The sequence below is a fragment of the Crassostrea angulata genome, chromosome 8 (assembly GCF_025612915.1).
Source record: "Crassostrea angulata isolate pt1a10 chromosome 8, ASM2561291v2, whole genome shotgun sequence".
Taxonomy (NCBI): domain Eukaryota; kingdom Metazoa; phylum Mollusca; class Bivalvia; order Ostreida; family Ostreidae; genus Magallana; species Magallana angulata.
Window position 1 is genome coordinate 36946 of NC_069118.1, and position 21047 is coordinate 57992.

Here is a 21047-nt window from a genome sequence, read left to right on the forward strand (position 1 = left end):
TTGCATGCAGATCTGATCACTGGCACCCAACACTATAAAAACACTTTTTCTCATTATGCCCCTCTTCGAAGAAGGGAGGGCATATTGCTTTGCTGCTGTCTGTCGGTCGGTCGGTCGGTCGGTCGGTCGGTCCACCAACAGTTTCCGTTCATTTTCTTCACAGAGGATGAACATATTGAAATGGAATTTGGTATATAGGTTTATCATGATAATATCTAGGTCAAGTTCAATATTGGGTACGATCGAGCAATTTTCGACAGAGTTATGACCCTTGGACGTAGAAAAATTCTAGTTTTTTGCGGTTTCCGCTCATTTTCTTCGCCGAGGATGAACATATTGAAATGAAATTTGGTATACAGGTTTATCATGATAATATCTAGGTCAAGATCAGTCGATATTGGGTATGATAGAGCTATTTTCGACAGAGTTGTGACCCTTGCACTTAGAAAAATTCCCGTTATTTGAAGTTTACGTTCATTTTCTTTGTGGATGTTTCCAAGGGAGGAGGGCATAAGTGTTTCACAAACATCTCTTGTTTATCTAAGCATTGAATGCTTATTTTTGGATGTCGTCAATCGGTCCTGTAACACCAAATGATGCAGACAAATTGAATATCGCGCGTGTAAATACTGAAAAATATATACCTTCTGCCTTATAGTACACATGTGTATTATTAGGTGGATGGTGTATATATATATATATATATATATATATATATATATATATATATATTTTTTTTTTTTTTTTTTTTTTATTTTTTTTTTGATAATATGAGAAAAATATATAACGTCAGGTGCCAGTGGGGTTTTTTTGTGCGCAATAAATATAGTTTTTTGTATAGACGGAACTGTAGGTCCACGGTCCGTCAGCCCGAATTTCCCGTGGAGCTACAGTTATTCTAACAGGCTAACTGGCCATTTTGTACCAGTAAATATATTTTGCATTTGAATCCTCCCTTCCGTACGAAAATACCTGAATCCACCCCTGTATTTTAACATCACGATATAACTCGAACTTTGACAATAGCAATATTATGTACTACATGTATATAAAGGTACTATATAAATGTACTATATAAAGGTACTATATCAATGTACTATATAAAGGTACTGTATAAAAGTACTATATAAAGGTACTTTATAAAGGTACTGTATAAAAGTACTATATAAAGGTACTATATAAAGGTACTATATAAAGGTACTACATAAAGGTACTGTACAAAAGTACTATATAAATGTACAATATAAAGGTAATATATAAATGTACTATATAAAGGTACTGTATAAAGGTACTATATAAAGGTTCTGTATAAAGGCACTATATAAAGGTACTATGAAAAGGTACTGTATAAAAGTACTATATAAAGGTACTAAATAAATGTACTATATAAAGGTACTATATAAAGGTACTACATAAAGGTACTGTATAAAGGTACTATATAAATGTACTATATAAAGGTACTGTATAAAGGTACTATATAAATGTACTATATAAAGGCACTATATCAATGTACTATATAAAGGTACTATATAAATGTACTATATAAAGGTACTATATAAAGGTACTGTACAAAAATACTATATAAAGGTACTATATAAATGTACTACATAAAGGTACTATATAAAGGTACTATATAAAGGCTCTATATAAATGTACTATATAAAGGTACTATATAAAGGCTTTATATAAATGTACTTCATAAATGTACTATATAAAGGTAGTACATAATTATAAAGGATCTATATAAAGGTACTATATAAAAGGTACTATAATAAGGCTATATAAAGTTAATATATAAAGGTACTATATAAACGTACTATATAAAGGCTCTATATAAAGGTACTATATAAAGATACCATGTAAAGGTACTATATAAAGGCACTATATAAAGATACTATTTAAAGGTACTATATAATGTTACCTTATAAAGGTACTATATAAAGGTACTATATATAGGTACTATATAAAGGTACAATATAAAAGTACTATATAAAGGTACAACAAAATATTTAAATATATGGATTTTCCTATTACTAAATAGTCTGTAGCTGAACAAATCACATCTGAAAATTTAAGGAAGATCTAAGGGACAATTTGTTGACCATAAGCATCTCTAAACCTCGATGAAGATGTGATGCGTAGTAACCTTTTTCCGCCCTCTCCCCTTTTAAAATATTTAAAAAATAGGACTTTTTGTTAAAAAATTAACAAGAATAAATTCAATCATTTTTAATGGAGGTTAATTAAATTGTTATCAGAATATAATGGGATAGATTTATTCATAATAAAAAATGTCACTTCTACATTATAAATAGAAGCTTTAGATTTTCGCTGAATAATAAATCGGAGTCAATCTGCTGTATACACTTTTAGATTACTTACCAAGTGTTAAACTTGTAAACGTATTTCAAAACAATTTAAATTCTGTTTTATACATCAATATGAAAACGTTCTATATAACAACTAATCAAATGATTCATTTACATAATTGGCTCATTTTTATTACATGCTGTTAAGTATCAATAATTATTGGCAATGCAATATCAATTAAACTTTTTAGGGTCCTTTGATTGTCGCATGACTTCACCACAGACGTTCAGGAATATTTTACCGTTATCGGCTTTAATATTAGTGCAATGTGGTTTATGGTTTTGCTAAATAAATAATTATTCTTGACTGATAGTTGTGTTTGAAACAAATTTTAGTTACGTGTAGTAAAATGACAAATATATATAGCAATTTAGAGTTATTTGGGTAGGAATAGCTGAATTCAATTAAAAAAAAAAGTTAATTTGTAAATAGGCAGTCATATTCAGACACTATAACTCATATTTGTTTTTACCTGGCAAGGTAAATACGAGGGTTGATCCAAAAGTAATGTCACAGATGCGATAAAATCGTGAAAAATCAGCGTAAAGTGACAACAATTCTAATTTAATTCAGATCTGAAAATTTTAATAAATTGTGATAATTATTTCTGAGGATAATATATTTCCTAGAGCATAAGGTAACGATAGTCGCCGCACTCTAGCGACGTCACCTTTGGCGTTCTGGTAGAATTTCGTAATCTAGTACTGTAGATTCCTAATTTAACGCGAGGAATTAATATCCGCGTAAAATCGCGAGAAGCACACCTCGCGAATTTTAAAACTTCGCTTAAACTTTCCGGATATATGTTAATGACAAGAAACTATGATAATTTTTTTTTCTCGCGATTTGATGGAAAACGGGTGAATCGCGGAATTAAGTACTCGCGTAAAATAAGGAATTTTACAGTACTCTATATAAATTCGCCACGATGCTCTATTTTACATTTTTTTTAAATCCTTTTTTTTCTCATAAAGTAACTTATTTATCTTTTTGTAATCGATAAAGTAGTATTTTGGATTATTCAATGTGCGATCAGTTTGTCGAGGTCTCTTCAAGAAGTCATAAACGTAGCTTCATGATACAGCCATTGACGTGAAACCCCAGCTTTAATTTTCCTTCAGAGCGTATGTTTTCTATCTATCTGATTCATTGATTAACATGGCATTTGCTTTTATTAGGTATTGGAACAACGTTTTAAGTACCCTGTTCACTCACTCTCAATTTTAGGTTGATATATCAATTTCAGTACATTTTCTAGTGATTTCTATCCATCAAAGCAAAAACTGCATTGCATCACTATTCGCATGTCCAACCTTTTTATCCCTTGATCTAGAGACAAAAGGCTTTGGATGGATTTCCGAAATGGACATTAACGGTGTCAAAACAGTTAGAAAAAGTTAATAATATATCTGTTTTAATATAATGTGTTCTTTGGGGCATTTTCAAATTTTGAAGCATGTAATTTATTCATATATACAAACCTTAAAATAATGTAAATTTATGACGAGGCGATGTCCTGTATATATCAGGCTATAAATTCATGACGCGGCGATGTCCTGTATATATCAGGCTATAAATTCATGACGCGGCGATGTCCTGTCTATATCAGGCTATAAATTCATGACGAGGCGATGTCCTGCATATATCAGGCTATAAAGTCATGACGCGGCGATGTCCTGTATATATCAGGCTATAAATTCATGACGAGGCGATGTCCTGTATATATCAGGCTATAAATTCATGACGAGGCGATGTCCTGTATATATCAGGCTATAAATTCATGACGAGGCGATGTTCTGTATATATCAGGCTATAAACACCAATCAGTGTTCAGCGAACTTTAATCAAAATTTTACTTCAAATTAGAATTTTGATAAGGAAAATGTTGATGTATCATTTTATACAATACAGCGCCAGTGAGAAGCGCGGTGCATAGTGTGACATTACTTTTGGATCAACCCTTGTATTTCTTAGCAGATTTAGATAAGATGTATTGTTTATGTACAAACGTAATAAATTTCAGTGATTTTGAACCATTATTCAAAAAGAGTTAAACTGTTGTTGTTTTCATAGTTGAAAAATTATATCAATTATATGCAGTGTAGATGTAATTATATAGTTCATACTAGCAAGTTTAAATGGCCTTAAAATGTTAAAATAAATGAAAGATAGAATTTAAATTGATAATATTTGTAAAAATTAATTTATTATATGGAAATCAGAACAGAATGTTTGTGATGTTTGATTAGGGAGCAGTCGTCGCTAATTGCTCTGATAGTGTACCTATGTAAGTTTCTACAAAATTAAAAAGATATCTGTAACATACCAATATTTTAGTTCAATTTAATTGTTTACATATTAGTTTTTAAGCAACAATTACATGGATTGAACGATAAAAACATCTAGTGTGGTGAAACCTAAACACTTAGTTGTAAAGATTCAAATTCAGCGCGCTTATCTGTGACGTAGTAGGATTACTTAACGGGCCATGAAGGTCACATGACTTCACATGTAAAAATATACGCCAGACACGTGTGTTGTGTGTTTATAAAGGACAGGTGAATGGCTGAAGTAAACAGACGTTCCTCGCCGCTCCGTAAGGTAAACTACAGGGAAAAACAAGATATATATGTTTTGAATTTGACGTGGTTTCATTGTCAAACATATTTTGGAGTAGTTAGTTGTAATATAGTGATCAATTTCACGTGCATGCATGCAACGCCTTTTCCTAGCGACAAAAGAAAAAGTAGGGAGAGATAGGAAGAGATACATGTACTAATTATAATGTTGGTCTGGCTTCTTTATATCTATTGATGTGGTCAGTAATTTGTGTATTTGTACATACTATGATAATATTTACTTCACTTAAAAATGTCTTGAACTTTGTCGCTCAGCCATGGGGTCTCTTTCTACAGATGAATGTCCTTGGTCTGCTCTGTGTCTGTGGTCTCGTGATCCTGCCTACACCTGTACAGGTAAGTACTGATCACTCAAGTAGAGGTGCATCCCCCCATCCCTCGGCTCTCCCCTCACGTGATGCTAACAGTTGTCCTTGAATGCAGAATTGTGTGCAGTGAAAGTGCACTGTTCTGAGTGTAATGGAGAACCAACCAGGCACGGAGAATTGTTTTCGAAAGTGGAGAGGGTGAGGGAGGGCAAACCAGCATTAAAATTTTCACACCAAAACAAAAAAAATAGAGAGAAATGCTAATTTCACAGACGTAATCCACGTAGGGGGATGCCTCGTATCTTACAATTTGATCTGTATGTGAACTTTCCTTTTATCTTTAAATTTGGTACCGAGGAGATTTGGGTTGGTTTTTTATTGATTTTTTTAAAGGGGGGATTTCGTTATAAAGACAGTTTTATTTAACATCATAATTACGAAGCCCTACCCCCCCCCCCCCCCTCCCCGGTTGATGTGAACTTGCAAACGTTTTATCTATAAGTAAATGTACGTAATAATGATGTAGTCATGTCTATTGGGCGCAAAATTCAAAATGTTACGTACCACATCGAGATTAACTCAGTTAATGAATTCAGCCTTGCAGTCTACGTGAAAATGATAATTCATGCATTGTTGTAAATTGATGTGCATTTTGTTTATAATAATTTCTCTAATGCCTAGCGATTATGTCATTTTTTCCTGTGTTGAGATTCAGTAGATAAAATAATGAACCACCTCCATTGTAATAACGTTTTGTGAACTTATCTCGAGATATACATGCAAGTTTTTCTATCAATTTAAAAAGAACCCTAGGTTGTTTATTTATGTTCTTAATGTTAGTATCGTCGGTATTTTCTCTCTAATATTATATTAGTATTCTTTATAAAAGGCGAAAACCTGGGTATTTGCTGTTGGCGGTAATAGAAGACCCTGGAATTTTATGTAAGTCTTTTTTAAAGTTATTATCTAACTTCACTCTTCAAATTCAATTATTCATGGTAAATATTTCTTTGAATAAGTTCGTGTACAAATTAATTAATCATGTCATTTATTGTATTTCCCAGTGGCGATGACGGGGTGCTGAAAGGCGCGGATCTAGATTTGATTCAAGCTGGTAAGTGCATAGGCGCATGTTACAAGAATATAACATGACTGCTGAAATGATAAAAAGAAAAGCGTCGACCGTTGTCACTTCAATACATATCAATGAGAGTGAGTGGCTTTGAATGACTAGTTCATGGTTGAAACAATACACTATATATTGAGTATTGTTTTATTATTTTTTTAAATGCAAATAACATTTTCTCGTGATTGTTGATGTCACTGTTTATGCTTTCCATTGTATACGTTACAGGGTATATGTTACATTCCTTGCGTTACATTACGTAACAGTGCCTGTTTCTTATTGCTGACGTTACAGTGTATTCGTCACAATGTTCACTTTGCAGAGAATGCCCGAATGTTCGCCTCCAAAACGAAGAATAGATACATGTAGTTATAAAGTTTGTTTTCTAAGCTTTTATTTATACCTGTATCTGAGATTAACTGATGATTTCCCGTGTTATAGTGTGTGACGTGGCGAACCAGAAATGTGCTACCACCGTCGTTCCCACAGAGGCCTGTGTACAGACCGTTAGGGGGCGCTTCTACCCCGGGGAAGGTAAGTGGTCGGTGTATTTGAGCCCCCTGAAACCTGTACTGTAATGCTGATAACGTTCAGACTACAACTATTATAGTACAGTTGACTGCTGTTTGTTTCAGGTCTGATGGCGGGCTGGTTTGATGCGTGCACCTCTTACGTGAGTTCAATCGACCGTGTCAACGCGTTACAGTTCACTGATCCGATACGCACGACTACTTCCACATTCACAGTTTTACAGGGAAACCCCAAAAACTTTGATCCACTGAATCTTCAAATTGCAGTTATAGGTTTGTAACCAAAATTTTGAAGTGAGAATCATTGACTTATACCGAAATATATATTCAATTTGACTGAGTAGTTGAAAGAAAGAATTTGGATAAAACAAACCTGGATTGATTAAATTTTACATTAATTTTTAGAACTTTGTTTTAATTAATTTTTACAGTGTGATATAACTCTCAGTAAAATGAACACTCGGAATTGTCTCCCTTCACACACTCTCTTTTCTCGGGACGCAAAGTTTCTATAACTCTCTAGTGTGCAATATTTATTAAAAAGAAAAACGTTTGTTTTAAGAGCATTTAAGATTTTAAAAAAAAATACATTTTCTGTAATCTTTAGGAAGCTTTCGAGCATAACAAAGTTTCAGATTCACAAAATCTTTTAACATTTTAATGTTATGATCCATAATTGTAATGGGAATATGAGCGAACTTCTAATGATTGGTGATGCTAATCACGTGGTTTTTTAGTTTATGAACGATGCCCACGTTTATAGATAGATGTTATTCTATTATGCTAATTAACTAATCAACTATGACTTAAGAATAAAAATATTCATGTTAACAAGATCTTGATTGTTTTAGTTCATTTGAATGGAGCTTTTACCAACGAGCAGTGCACAATAAGAATCGGGCTCGGGAGACCCAAGGCTGTCTTGGTGGCTGCAGGAATAGCAGAAGCTAAGGAATTGCTGCTTAACCGAACCGTAAGACGCCATCTCTCCATGAAAAGTGACCAAATCTTTAAAATTTGCTTGTGAAGGAGAATATAGGACCACGTACACTTGCTTACATTTTCTGATCTTCTTCAGGCTGACGCTTTATTTTCACCAAGGACGACATTTAACGACTTGGAGGTACTTCCGGGCCGTTATAGGTGTGACGTCAGTGGCGTGGGAATGATGGTGAAGAAGGACAGCGAGCTTCCGGTTTGGTGGAACCCCGCCTTCCAGAAGTACTACATGTCGGGCAGGTACAACGACGCCTGTGATCAGATTAACCAGAAATATGGAGGTATGTTTATAAACTACTTATGACATTTCATTTTAGTGATTCCAAATTACCAATATATATATGAGCAAATTGTACCAAAAGTTTCCTTTCTGTAACTTAACTTAATCCTTATATAATCTGCTGCATAGTTAATGATTGATTTTCCAAAGATTTTCCAAGATACATGTACTAACAGTTTAAGAATACCTCATGTAACAAAAGTTACCAGAATTTGATTTAACAACTGGGCAGATATGTTAAGAAGGCTAACCTTTTGTGCATTTGCTAAAACATAAACTCGGTGTAAGGAGGATGTTTATTGTCTCTACTTATGAGATCAATATGCATCACCAACGTGACAATCTTACATTTGGTTTGGGATTAGAAAGTTTAGGTCAACTACAGGCTATTAATGGATAAATGTGGTGAAGCTTATTTACTTCGGCCTCATTCATAGGGCTATACCACCGTGGTTAGAATTTTTATTTTAGCCTTATACAGAATACAAAACATTCATATGTGTCATATCTCCCTCATACCTTCATTTGGGTAACAATTCTATAAATTTCACGAAGTATATATTCCCTTTCATGTTTTTCAATCTTAATGAACACAAACAATAATTCAATATCAATATGTCTTACATACTAGTATATCAAATTTCCTTCTCATCACGTTTGCTAAACATGACGTCAATATTCATGTATGTTCAGTGGTATTAAGGATGGATCAATTGTTCTTCGCTATTGTAACTTTTAAGAAATGAGTTGTAATGTAATAGACATCCAAATACTTTTCCTTTTATACTTAGTTAAAATACTCATTCAATGGTTGATAGTAAATACAGTTACGGAATGGTTAACTAGATAGTCAGTAGTAACAAGTATCTTACACGTTCTCCTCTACAATCGACAGTTGACGATGGGGACACATGCCATCCAATCAAATCCTCAGCAGACACACGGTCGCCGCCCCTGCCCCTTCTTCTGTCGTCTGCTTCCCTTCTGCTCTTTTCCACTCAATTTTACAATTGGTTAGTAGTTATAAATCTACCAGTATGTAGTGCCTGTCTCAGTTTGATATACTAGTCAATACATTGGATACTTTTTTCTCTGCTTTCACGTATTTTTGGAATTCGTTGGAATCCTGTCTAATTAATGAAGTCTGAGAACAAACGTTTACAAGATTTAACTTTTTTTTGAAAAATAAGATAACGCTAAAAGGGATGCGCGACTTAAGGAGAATTATTTTGCACTATTACACCCTTGCTAATCATTGTCCATAGTATACCCATGTGCATATTCTCCATTATTAATTAAGATAACCAAGATTATAGCGAGTGAGAAAAATATATCATCATTTTTGCAGTGTATGTTTTCTTATTTAATTGTACAAATAATATTTCCGATTTTTATGAAAGAATGTCTCAGATGTGGTCAACAAGATTATACAACAATAATGAGTGTTTTCTATTTTCTGTCTTTTCAGGATTTCCAGTACATAACTGCTTACCAAGACCAACATCTCAACAAGGAATTGTGGGAACCGGAAGTGCTCCAATTCGGAAACGCCGAAACCGTTTTGTCGTACAGTTTACACAAAACTAGAGGACAAATAATGTAGTGCGTGCGCGGACATAGCCATTGTAATGTGTAGAACAATCTAAGTCTGAAAAACGTTTGTCTCCAGTTATTTACAAGCAGTAATGTCTGTTCATATTTTGAAAAGAAGTAGTATTGGAATGAATGTTCAATTTTGTTGATTACGTTTTGGAGCACTCTACTATTCCATCTGTACGAGAGAAGTCACACGAAGATGACATGGAACAATGTTAAACTCTATTGTAGTATTATAGTAACTTTTTTTGTCTGTGTGAAGTTATATAAAAGTAATATATTATAGAAATCGGATGAGACACAGCCAAACGAGCAATTGTGGCAATATCTTATTCTATGTGAGTGTAGAATCTCTTTATGATAGATCTGAGTCATGATAGACAACTCTGACAATTTTCTGACCAGAAGTTACCCATATATATACCAAGAGTTGTCGTTCGTTCTATGCTCGGTTCACAAATAACGAATGAAGATGAATGGTACAACTTGAATGTAGAAAATAAAGTAAAACAAATAAACAATACACAACTTCATCATTTAGCACATTCAAAATCTTAATAATGTTTAAATTCGTATCAATAACACTGTGATTGTATGAGTTTATTCAGTCTTAGCTTTGACCGAGTGACAATGAACGGTGCTGTAACAACGTCTGACCAGTGTTGTCTATTCTTTTTTTCCGTCTCATTTGATGTTTGATTTAATTCTAAAATGTTTTTATGGATTTTTTTTTATAATTCTGCCATATTAAATTACAGTCTTCGAGGGAAAATGTGTTCTTATTAATTATAATTATTTGTAAACTTCAGTATAAAATTAAAAAAATCTTCCTGTGTTTTTCTTCATTGGAGAAGTCTCTACTATTCATTTGATATATTTATATTCAACATACAAAACAAAACTTCACAACCATTAATGTACACTTGCTTCTATGATAATATTGAATTTTTCAACATGTTCTATATCTCTGTGAATTGTAACAGATAACGCTTTTATAATTTTTTTTCTTACAATTCAAGTCAAAGTCTTTAATAAATGTATTTATTTTTTTCAAATTTTTCCTCAACTTTTCCGAGATTCATAACTTCACGTAGGTTATCTTGCTACGTTAACACCATTAAATTTGCAAAAAAGCATTTCCTTGGATTCATTTCATACCATTTACTTTTGTCCAGATCATATGTTATCATATATCCAACATCTAATTGGCCACCGCATGATTTCTTCTATATGCAGCAACCTAGTAGAAAAATATCTATATCTGTTTGGTCTTTTAAAAAATGAAACTAATTTGAATTTTTACTTGTAAATTGTTATATGAGTGGCGTAAAACCAACTCTAGTATACATTTCAACCGCTCGTTAAAAGAAAGCTCAGCCTACTTTTATAATTTTTTACTTTTTTTTACAATTTTATTTTTGAGGATACATAACATTTGACGAATGTTGTTGATTTGTGAATTTACGACAGTCTGAAATGACTTTTAACTTTTTTTGTTTAAAATCAAAACGACCGTCATTTCAGGGCGATAATATTTCAGTTGTTATTTATGAGTTTTAATTAAATTTTGACATCTGGTTAATCCGCCAGGATATACTCAACAAAGTGGAGACTTTGGCGGATAATGCCGTACATTTCCGGTCCGTCGGTCTGGCTTTGTCTACGAGATTTATGAACTCTGTTGTATGGAAGTGTACATGATCAATTATTCAATTTAAACAGTCTGCCATACAATAGGTATATCACGTGACATTGATATAGTCTGTGATTATGTATACATACATTAACCTCAATGATAAAGTCATGGGATATCTTACAACCATAAATTAGGTCACGTGATGTAGACTTTATTACCCGTGGACAAATTCATCACAATAATCTCCATTGCTTTTATGGGGGTAAATCGTATTTCTTATTCTGTACAGAATTCCTTTCTATTTATATTTGATTTTTTTTTTTTACAAAATCATTGAGATCATAATAACGAGCCTTACAAGTATTTACATACATTAGCCTATTTACTATCTATGAATGCCTGCAATCTGGTCGCTGCTCGAGTGAAATATGAACATATATAATTTTACTCTTTTTCTCCAATTCCACCATTATCGATATCGATTTAATTCTCTCAATTTTTTTCACCATTAAGACATTTACCGGTATTCTTCTTTTGCCTGTCCTTAGATTTTGGGTGATGGTTTTGCTTATTTTGTTTTAAATCTGTTTTCACTTTATGATTGATTTCTTTATAATATTAATATTATTTTGGTTTTTCAAAGGAAGGAATTAGATGCCAGCTAGATTGTATTTTTCAATTTTTTTACTTTTATTTTACGGGATATTTTGACGACTCCGGATTGAAGATTTTTCTCTTAATTTTTTTTTTGGTCCCTTTTCGTTTATTGTCCCTCATCACATCTCTAACTTTTATTCAAGGTCATTTTAGAGAGGCTGCCTGCTCTTTAGTTATGACGTCACCAATTTTGGCCAATAGCTGCTTTGGACCTTCACATGACAACAATATGACGATCAACAACGAGACCTCTCAATTTTGACAAAACATGTGCTTCTTGTGTCGCATTTCTTTAATTTCAAAATTGTTGTATTGACTTGGGTATCGAAAAAATGAAATTGAATGAAAAAATGCCTTACACTCTTTAAATTTCATAACAATTTTCCCCCGTATTTTAAGAATTTTGTGATTTTATTTTTGTATATTGGTATTTCAGCCATGTCAGGGATATTATTGTATGTACAAATCTTGAGACAATCACGACACCGATCGCCTTAGTGTGACGTCATGCTCTTTTACATTGTAGTCGATCTTCTAACAAAACAGGGGTCGACTCGTATCTCGACCGGAAGTCAAATCCCACCCATGTTAACACCGGAACTGGAAGCGATGTCCCGAGATAACCAAATGTTGACGGTGGATTCACGGGTGGCCGCCATGTTCCTCTCGACAGAACATGGTGCTCTGTCAGATCAAAGGCGGTGGAGCCTCGTTTTAACGTTGTCGTTATGATGCGGTGAGTTGATTTGCTGGGGAGAATGAAGAGATGCTGTCCCGTATGATATAGCTGATACACAAATGTTATTGACTGCCCCAGTTTACCTACTAAGTATTCGAATTTTACTTTCAAAAGGCTAAAGGTCAAAGTAATTTTCGATGTAGCCATATTTATTAAGCATAATATTTACATTGATGGGAACAGCAAGAAGGTGCGTCAGACTCAAATCGGGTATTTGCAATGTTACTTTTATTCAACCTTATTACTTACCAAGAAATATACAAATAATATACGATGCTGTAAATATACCTTCCCCTTTTTTCTTCCTAAATATCGAAATACCCATAGACTATTTCATTTGCTTCTTTGAACAGCAGTCACGAATTTGTAAGTCATTTAACAAAACATATTAACCTTACAATACCAAATACCACACACACCAGTGAATGATGAATGGGGGGGGGGGGGGCGCTGTTAAAACAAAATGTGATATATACCTTTCCTATCATATTGATATAAGTTCTCATATTCTTTTTTCAGTTGATGTATATCTAATATATTTCTTTCGTAAAGTCCGTTTCCTCATCTGTATAACCTTTTCTTATCGATATCCAAGCTTAATGGTCAGTTTGTCCCCTTGTCTTACCCATCAGAACATGGTATAATGAAAGGGGTAATAATTCAATAAAACATTATTATTTTTATAAAAGAAAGCATTCCAATATGTCGAAAGTCCTTATCGCAGTGCATTTTATATTAAAATTATTCAAGATTATCAATATAGAATTATATTTGTAATTTTACATCTCTACAACTTTATATAATTAGGGTCCTAAATTCAAACTATAAACATGACATTGTCATATTGTTTATTAAAACTTTAATTGGAAGAATAGTAATTTTGAAAAATTTAAGATGTTTAAAAAGATTTACCCGTTTAAATTAAGGATTAATGTTACCTTGCATTCCTTAAGAATTCATCAAGTAAACAAGTATATATAGCAAATGTTACGGCGGTACGCTTGAATTTCTAATGAAGGAGACTTTTTAAAATTTCTTTCACAGTATTCATATATTTTACTTTTTAGTTCAACATATACTGTATTAAAAAAAAACAAGGTCAACAAAATCTTGGTAACAAATGTGAAAAACATTTATTTGTCATTTTATATCAAAAAATACCCTGTATGTCACGTACAGCGCATAGAGTACATTAATACACCGTGGTAATGAACATGTGCGGATTTTAAATATCTACATAAAAACAAAGGAAGTCCATGACTGCATGTAAAATACAAAACATGAAAAGGTCAATCTTTAACAGATAACCTGTCTTTAAACAAAAACTGTAACTCGAGATTATAATCAGGAGAAATTTACTTTAAATTTTGGGTTATGTCATTTAGACGGAAAATATTTACGGTGCCAAATACAAAATAAGTCATCAACTCGAATCATTAGAAACAAGGGGGGAAATGGCTATCTTAAGAAATTCGTAATTATCATAGTATAGAGTACAGTAGGAATTTTTGACAGAAGTTTTACACAATATATGATAGAATAACCCTGTCAAATCTTCATATTCAAATAAAACAGATACGAATCAAAGTGGAATAAAACCCCCGTAAATCTCTTATCTGTGAAACATCATCTCGCTACAAGCGATAGGCGTTTCATCGCGATACCACATCAATTCTGTCAGCTATTTCTTTATTGGTAATCGAATAGATGTCAGTACGACACATTAAACGTACAAACTGATAAGATTAGAACTGGTCTACTTCCGGTATTTTAAAAAAAATGTGCTGACCTTTCAGTGTACCGTGAAATTTAACAAGTTAATTCAGATGAATTGTGTGAAAATTTTGAAATATTTATAATTCATTTTAGCCCAATCAATCATAAAAGATAAATGTGAGGAATTTATACTTAGTGGTGGGATTGTTCCAAAAATTCGTAATATAAGGAATCGCTCTTTTTACATGATTTGTCATTCTCCATCATATCAAACTTCTTCAAATATAACTGTCACTAATTTGTTAATGTAGAAGGTCTTATGAATAAATTAAAGTTCCTATGAGGAATGATCAATGACTTATAAGTTAGGTGCTGAACGTAAAAAAACAATGTGAAATTGTCGAAAATCAGGCAGGAAATACAATATATAGACATGACACTTAACAGAACAGAAGATAATAAAAACAAGTGTTTGCCCTGATTCTACAACTATGCATTATGATAAAAAAGAATGCAGTGTTGAATAAATGATTTGTACAGTTGCGTATTTTAAAAATCACATCGATACGTCATACAAAAAAAGAGACACATGCGCACATGGCGTGGCGCAAATTAACAAAAATATATATTATTGCATATCAAATTTTAGAAAACGTGCACAAAAAAAAAATTCTTAAGTAAAATGTTTTATTAACTTCTGGGGGACATTCTGGTCACTTGAACTGTCCGTATCAATATGATAATTGTACACAGTGACGTATTAGACCGGACCAGGGGTTCACAAGTCATAGGCAAGGTGTAATGCATCACTGAACGGTGCGAGTCACTTCACGTGTAAAATAGATTCTATTCTATGCCAAAGTATTACAACAAATACTTGTTATAATAACACGAACCTATTGAGATATAAAAGAACATATAAAAGAGACGATATGTCATTGGTCAACTGTACAGCAGTAAAAAGTTTCTGGCAGCCAATAGGAGTGCTCGTTACATTTAGTTACTCTCCAAATGCACGAATTAGTTTGCACCTAAAACCACGTAATGAAGATCGTCTTTTTTGCTATTCAAAATCCCATCAAACATCGATAAAATTGTATTAGCACTTTACAATGGGCGGAATAGAAGTATATTTCACATAGATGTGTGTAACTCTCTTAATGGGGTGGCAAGTGGTTTTCACAATATGCCAATACCACGAGTAATCTCGCGCTGAGCGAGAGTTGCGGTGACCCGTTTGTTGTTCATTTACAGATATACACGTCCTCTATCCGCTCACACGTCTGACACTCCACGTAGCAACACCACTTAAATTTACATTTACACCGTTCCACCACTTTACGTTTAAAAGTGTTATATCCGCGCCCGCAGCACAAAAGATTACATCCGTCCATCCCACTGGAGGTTTTACTGCACTCGCGACCCACAGTACCACGTGACCCGGTCTCGGGGTTAGCGTTACAGTAATCCGGGGATTCCTCGAAGTACACCAGGTCCTCCGGCGTGGGCTTGTTGAATTTCTTGTTCCTCCGGATGAGCTTCGTCCCCCGCTTGTTGAACTTAACCTCCACAGCGCCATCATAGCGTTCCTTCAGTCTCTTCCCGACGTCTCTAAAGGTCGGTAACTGCTGCCAACACGTCCGTAGACTGCAGGAGCCCGATACCCCGTGACATTTACATGCCACCATAGCATAGTTATGGACGGCCTAGAAATAGAATAGAAACCATATTTAATATAGTGATGCATGGGTCTGTAAGTATACTACATTAGTGAGAAGATGACGCAACCCAGTATGCCCTCAATATCATAGAGCATTCAAATAATCTCGTCGTATTGCATAATTAGAAACGTTTCACTTTATCAGATTCTGTTTGTATTTAACGGAGTTGCATAGCAATTTTTCATCGTTTGTGGTGTGGATGTTGATACAGCAAGGATAAATGGGACCCTGGGAGAGAACAATTTGGTGGGGAAGGGGGAAGGGGTATCTCCAAAGAGGTTCCGCAGGGGCTAGTTTATTTCTGCCGCGATTTATAACACTATACAATCTGGAGGGGAGGGGGTATCTCCAAAGAGGTTCAGCTGGAGGACAGGATATTTCTGCCGCGCTGTATAACACTATACAATCTGGAGGGGGAGGGGGTTTATCTCCACAGAGGTTCAGCTGGGGACAGGATATTTCTGCCGCGCTGTATAACGCTATACAATCTGGTGAGGGGGGGAGGGGGTATCTCCACAGAGGTTCAGCTGGGGACAGGATATTTCTGCCGCGCTGTATAACACGTTTTATTGGATGAGCTTACGTAGAGCGAGGAAGAGAAGGGAAGAAATGCCAACAATGCGCTTACAACCCAATAAACATGTCATAACTTTATCGCCTACATTTCATATGTCGGTGTAGATTGGACGTCTCTGTAAATTTATCTATTGAAAAGACGTTCATCACTTCCGCTCTATTCTTGGAAAATTTACAAGTTCTGAGAGAATTTCAAACCGAAACTTTTATAAAGACGGCAAAATTTCTCAGAGTAATAGGGAATCTGTAACTTGCTGCTGTCTTCAGTAGAACTTGCTGGTCCTGACTGACAGTCCTGGAGAATTCTGTTCGACAATACAGACCGAACATTCGTCGCTCTCTGCTTTTCCCGTGATTTATTGCCCAAATCGCTCTTAAAACCTAATATGTCGGCTCTCCATCAAAACTCTCAGATCGAATGCATTACATACTTATGGGGCATTCAACAAGGTAATGCTGATTTAAGATAGTATCGGGGCTTTACACCTGTGCGCGGTGATTTTTTGTGTTTGTATTTTATTTTAATGTTGAAGTGAAAGCAATGCGTCAAGTTTGACAAATCTTTCAAGAATCTTAAAAGACTGGTATTTGTAACTGTCGACAGATGATTAAACCACCCGGGGCTAATTTCTCTCCGTTCGTTTTTCTCAAGGTCCCAAGTAATCAAAATCAAGTGTCAAACGAATGCCCCTGGAAAACTTGTAGATAGCATTACCAGACCGGGATTTGAACTCTATAATACGGGGCTACAATGACGTGCACCTCTGTTTTCGTCGTTAAATCCTTTTCCACAAAAGTAGAATGTTTATAACCCATTTTTGCTTCTTTAAAAGCTTTAATTGATTTCAGAAAATAAAATATGTATTTTGTGCCCCTGTGTTTAGGAGCTGCGGTCTGCTGGATTTACTAATAACGTGGGACGGAGTTTTTAACTCTGCAATTACTAAACTTAAAACGTCCCCATAAAGATGTTGACAGAACGATCAAAGTTCTGGAAATCTTTGTGGCTTGCGATTTATCCCTAATCAGAGATTATCATTAACGCCGCCATTCGACAGTTCCCAGAGACAAACTCTGTCCAACTGAAGATGACAAGAGAAAGAACGCCCAATCAAATCACACAGAGATTAATTGTAAAAGCCCACAGTGAAGAAACAAAAATTATCGATATATCTACTTAATAATCAGCTTAAAAATATGTGGATACCGAATTTTTTTTTATATTTTTTTTCCAAATAATTATGGTGAGAGAGATTAGGAATTATGCTACATTAAAAGTTTTATATACTGTTATTGATATGTTATATTTTTGTTTTTATAACATCTAATGTAACGATTGAACTCGAAAATAAGTGGGAAAATGTTAATCTCCTTTGATGTGAAAAATTAATTATAAATTACCCCAAAAAACCAACTTGGACGACATTTAAACCAAGCAAACCAACTTTGATCGCAATTAATTCAAAAATAATTATCGCGAGTTTTGTACTTCAATGGTCGATCCATCTCCGAACATTGGTATTCGCTGAAAGGTTCTCACAGCAAATATTAAGAGTCACCAATAAACATCACACTAAAAGTCGTCAAAATATATCTAGCAAAATGTTTTCACTTCGCTTATATCTTTACTAAGAATTTCATCTATATGTAATAAATTAACATTTAATAAATTCCACCCTACAAAAATACTAAAATTATATAAGATATCGCCAAGGTCGCTATCATTGATATAATAATCATAATCCTGTCGAGCCTCTAGAGTTTCCACACTTTAATTATTGATATAGATATTGCGAAACTCACCTCTAACGAAGCACCCCCCCCCCCCCCTCGTCAAATATGCAACGACTCTATGACACTCTAACATACGATAATACCATTTCGATAGCTATCAAAATGCTTTTATACCCTATATTATCATTGTCATTCAATGTGTTCGAGGGGTATACATCCATATTTTGTAGGCGGTGTCGAGTTTCTGGATATATGTCACACTTACTTTTTACAATTCTCAGGCGAAATTTGAGCAGCCCTTTATGCTTATGATTCTGATAAGAATTTTGCATTTTTATCTGGCTCTCTGATCAGCTACCCTGACATCAAACCTTAACTTATCATCACAAAATTAACCCCTTTCACCGCTAGTTTATCTGGCAATTGCTACCCGGTGCAATCTCCACGGAGTCGGTCGTTTCTCTGCACATGTCTATCCACCGGGGACAGAGTACGCGCCTATATTGCAATATACTGATCTATAGTCCCGCAGTAAATAACCCCGGTGACAACTAGTCCGCAGCAAATGAAATTCTACACTTCATGTTCGCTGCAAAGCATCCATATACTAGTACCTATATATTACAATATCTTTCTTTTATAAATGGATCGTACTATCTGTGTTTATACACATTTATTGATTACTATTCATTTTTGAAATTAAGGATGGAAAAGATTTTTTTTTATTATTTTACGCTCGATCAAATGAGATGAAACATTTAATTTAATTTTTTTTTTAATCGGAAATCACCTAACATGAAACATCAAAACAAATTATGTACATAAGAGAAGGGGTTAGGATAATACCCAATTGTCAAACTAGTAAACAGAAAATGTTAGCTACGCAAGCACTCAGAAATAGAAATATGATATTCAGGAATAAATATATGACTAATGGATAATTCTAATCCAATTAACACAAATTTCAAATTTATTCACACATAGTTATAACTCAACAATGCAGGATATAATACGTCAATCAAACTCTTCTGTATACGGAGTTAAGAAAAGGTCTAGGTCACGTGACAAGTGACAGGTCCACATTAAACGGACAAAGGAATGCAGATTTCATTCAAGGACTGGGATAAATACACAAAAAGACAAAATTAAATACATGTTTATTTAATACCTCATAAATGATAGCGATCTATTATGAGTTTTGACAAGGAATATTTAAGAATATTATTAATATTAATGCAGAGAGGAGAATAGGTTTTCACAGGGGTTTTTGCGATTCCATTCAGAAAAAAAGATATTTAAGAGGATCAATGTGCTAAACATTTTATAAATGGAATTTGCAACTGGCAGATAGATTTCGCCAAATAAGCGAATCACGGGCGAAGATGTTTAGCGCGGATTTTCCGTGACAGATTTAGACGATATTAAAATGAAAATCGTCTTACTTTTATTGAAATCAATTTTTTATCATTTTTGATTTTGCCGTTATAGTGAACTGTGTATCTTGGAAGAATTAAAATGCAGGTGCTGTAAGCTGTTAATAATTCTGCATCGGAAACAAATTAAGTTGTCATCGCTTTAAGTTGTCTCGCTATAAGTAAATACCAGAGACTGAATTTGCCACCGTGGAAAAATAATTGCGATCTTCCGAACCGTTCCCCGCGCTCGGCAAACATGACATCCGGTGACCCGCCACTTTACGGCAATCTAGTCGCCACGACATCCCTCCTTAACGACCGAGTTATGCAGTCTGATTATGTGGTCTCATCAAAAACAATGTCCCTGGCTGTGTGTGTGAATTATGTGAGTGGCGATCGCTCAGTTCCTACCCTGGGTTTAATCTCCCTAAAGCTCCAGAAACGCACCACCCTTTTGAGGCCGTTTAATAAAGATTCGGCCATTCAAATGAACTTTTATTTTCTATTTTAGTTTGTTGGGTTTTTTTTATATAAATTCACAAAACAGCAGTTAATTTGGCCTCGACTGAATCAATGACCAGATCAACCATTATCTGGAAATTTCGTATCTTTTGTTAAGATTTTGAACTTTATGTCGCTTTCTATAGATCCGGTCTGCTGCTTGATTTGACAATGTTTATCAGCTTCACGGCAAAGCATCTAGATTTCTGTAACTCGGTGAGAATGACAAGCAGTCCTTTGTACAAAATCGTTTTGTTTTCTGGAAAACTGAAGTCATTTTGCTGGGAAAGACTAATGACAGGTGCACGAAAATATTCGGTTAATAAGCTCATCAATTGAAGGGATTAGCTAAAATCGCGAAAGACCCCGCCTGTACCGACTGCTAACGATTATCATTGCCGACGTTAATCTCATAATGTGATTGTCTTTTACAGCTTTAATAAAAACATTCCAGAAATTTCGCGCTTATTTTTCTAGTGTCATGTTGGTTTCACCCAATATCCA

The 21047-nt window shown here is 34.3% G+C and overlaps 2 protein-coding genes across 6 annotated transcripts in view; one reads left to right on the forward strand and one right to left on the reverse strand.

Moving 5' to 3' along the window:
• The first annotated feature begins 4868 nt into the window (after positions 1-4868).
• On the forward strand, positions 4869-10820 carry LOC128159431 (uncharacterized). 2 transcript variants are annotated; one of them, XM_052822528.1, is made up of 10 exons: positions 4869-4971; positions 5286-5345; positions 6207-6259; positions 6382-6431; positions 6885-6977; positions 7079-7246; positions 7825-7946; positions 8052-8253; positions 9148-9265; positions 9721-10820. In XM_052822528.1, the coding sequence occupies exons 1-10, from the start codon at positions 4933-4935 to the stop codon at positions 9734-9736; spliced, it is 921 nt and encodes a 306-aa protein (XP_052678488.1). In that variant the 5' UTR covers positions 4869-4932; the 3' UTR covers positions 9737-10820. The 2 variants fall into 2 exon arrangements, with proteins under 2 accessions (XP_052678488.1, XP_052678489.1); XM_052822529.1 differs by lacking the exon at positions 9148-9265 and having other exon boundaries at positions 9721-10816.
• A 3170-nt stretch (positions 10821-13990) lies between these two features.
• The window catches only part of LOC128159655 (protein Wnt-5b-like), a 30651-nt gene continuing 23594 nt past the window's right edge, over positions 13991-21047 (reverse strand). For all 4 annotated transcript variants that reach the window (XM_052822825.1, XM_052822826.1, XM_052822827.1 and 1 more), the window contains exon 5: positions 13991-16302. In XM_052822825.1, the coding sequence (XP_052678785.1) occupies positions 15841-16302 (462 nt within the window). In that variant the 3' untranslated portion in view covers positions 13991-15840. The remainder of the gene's footprint in view (positions 16303-21047) is intronic.

Bases quoted from the DNA above. Each gene is read 5' to 3' on its own strand.
- LOC128159431 (XM_052822528.1), top strand. From the start codon at position 4,933: ATGGCTGAAGTAAACAGACGTTCCTCGCCGCTCCGTAAG. The intron at 6,432-6,884 runs GTAAGTGCATAG...CCCGTGTTATAG, and splicing joins TCTAGATTTGATTCAAGCTG to TGTGTGACGTGGCGAACCAG. The intron at 6,978-7,078 runs GTAAGTGGTCGG...TGTTTGTTTCAG, and splicing joins GCGCTTCTACCCCGGGGAAG to GTCTGATGGCGGGCTGGTTT.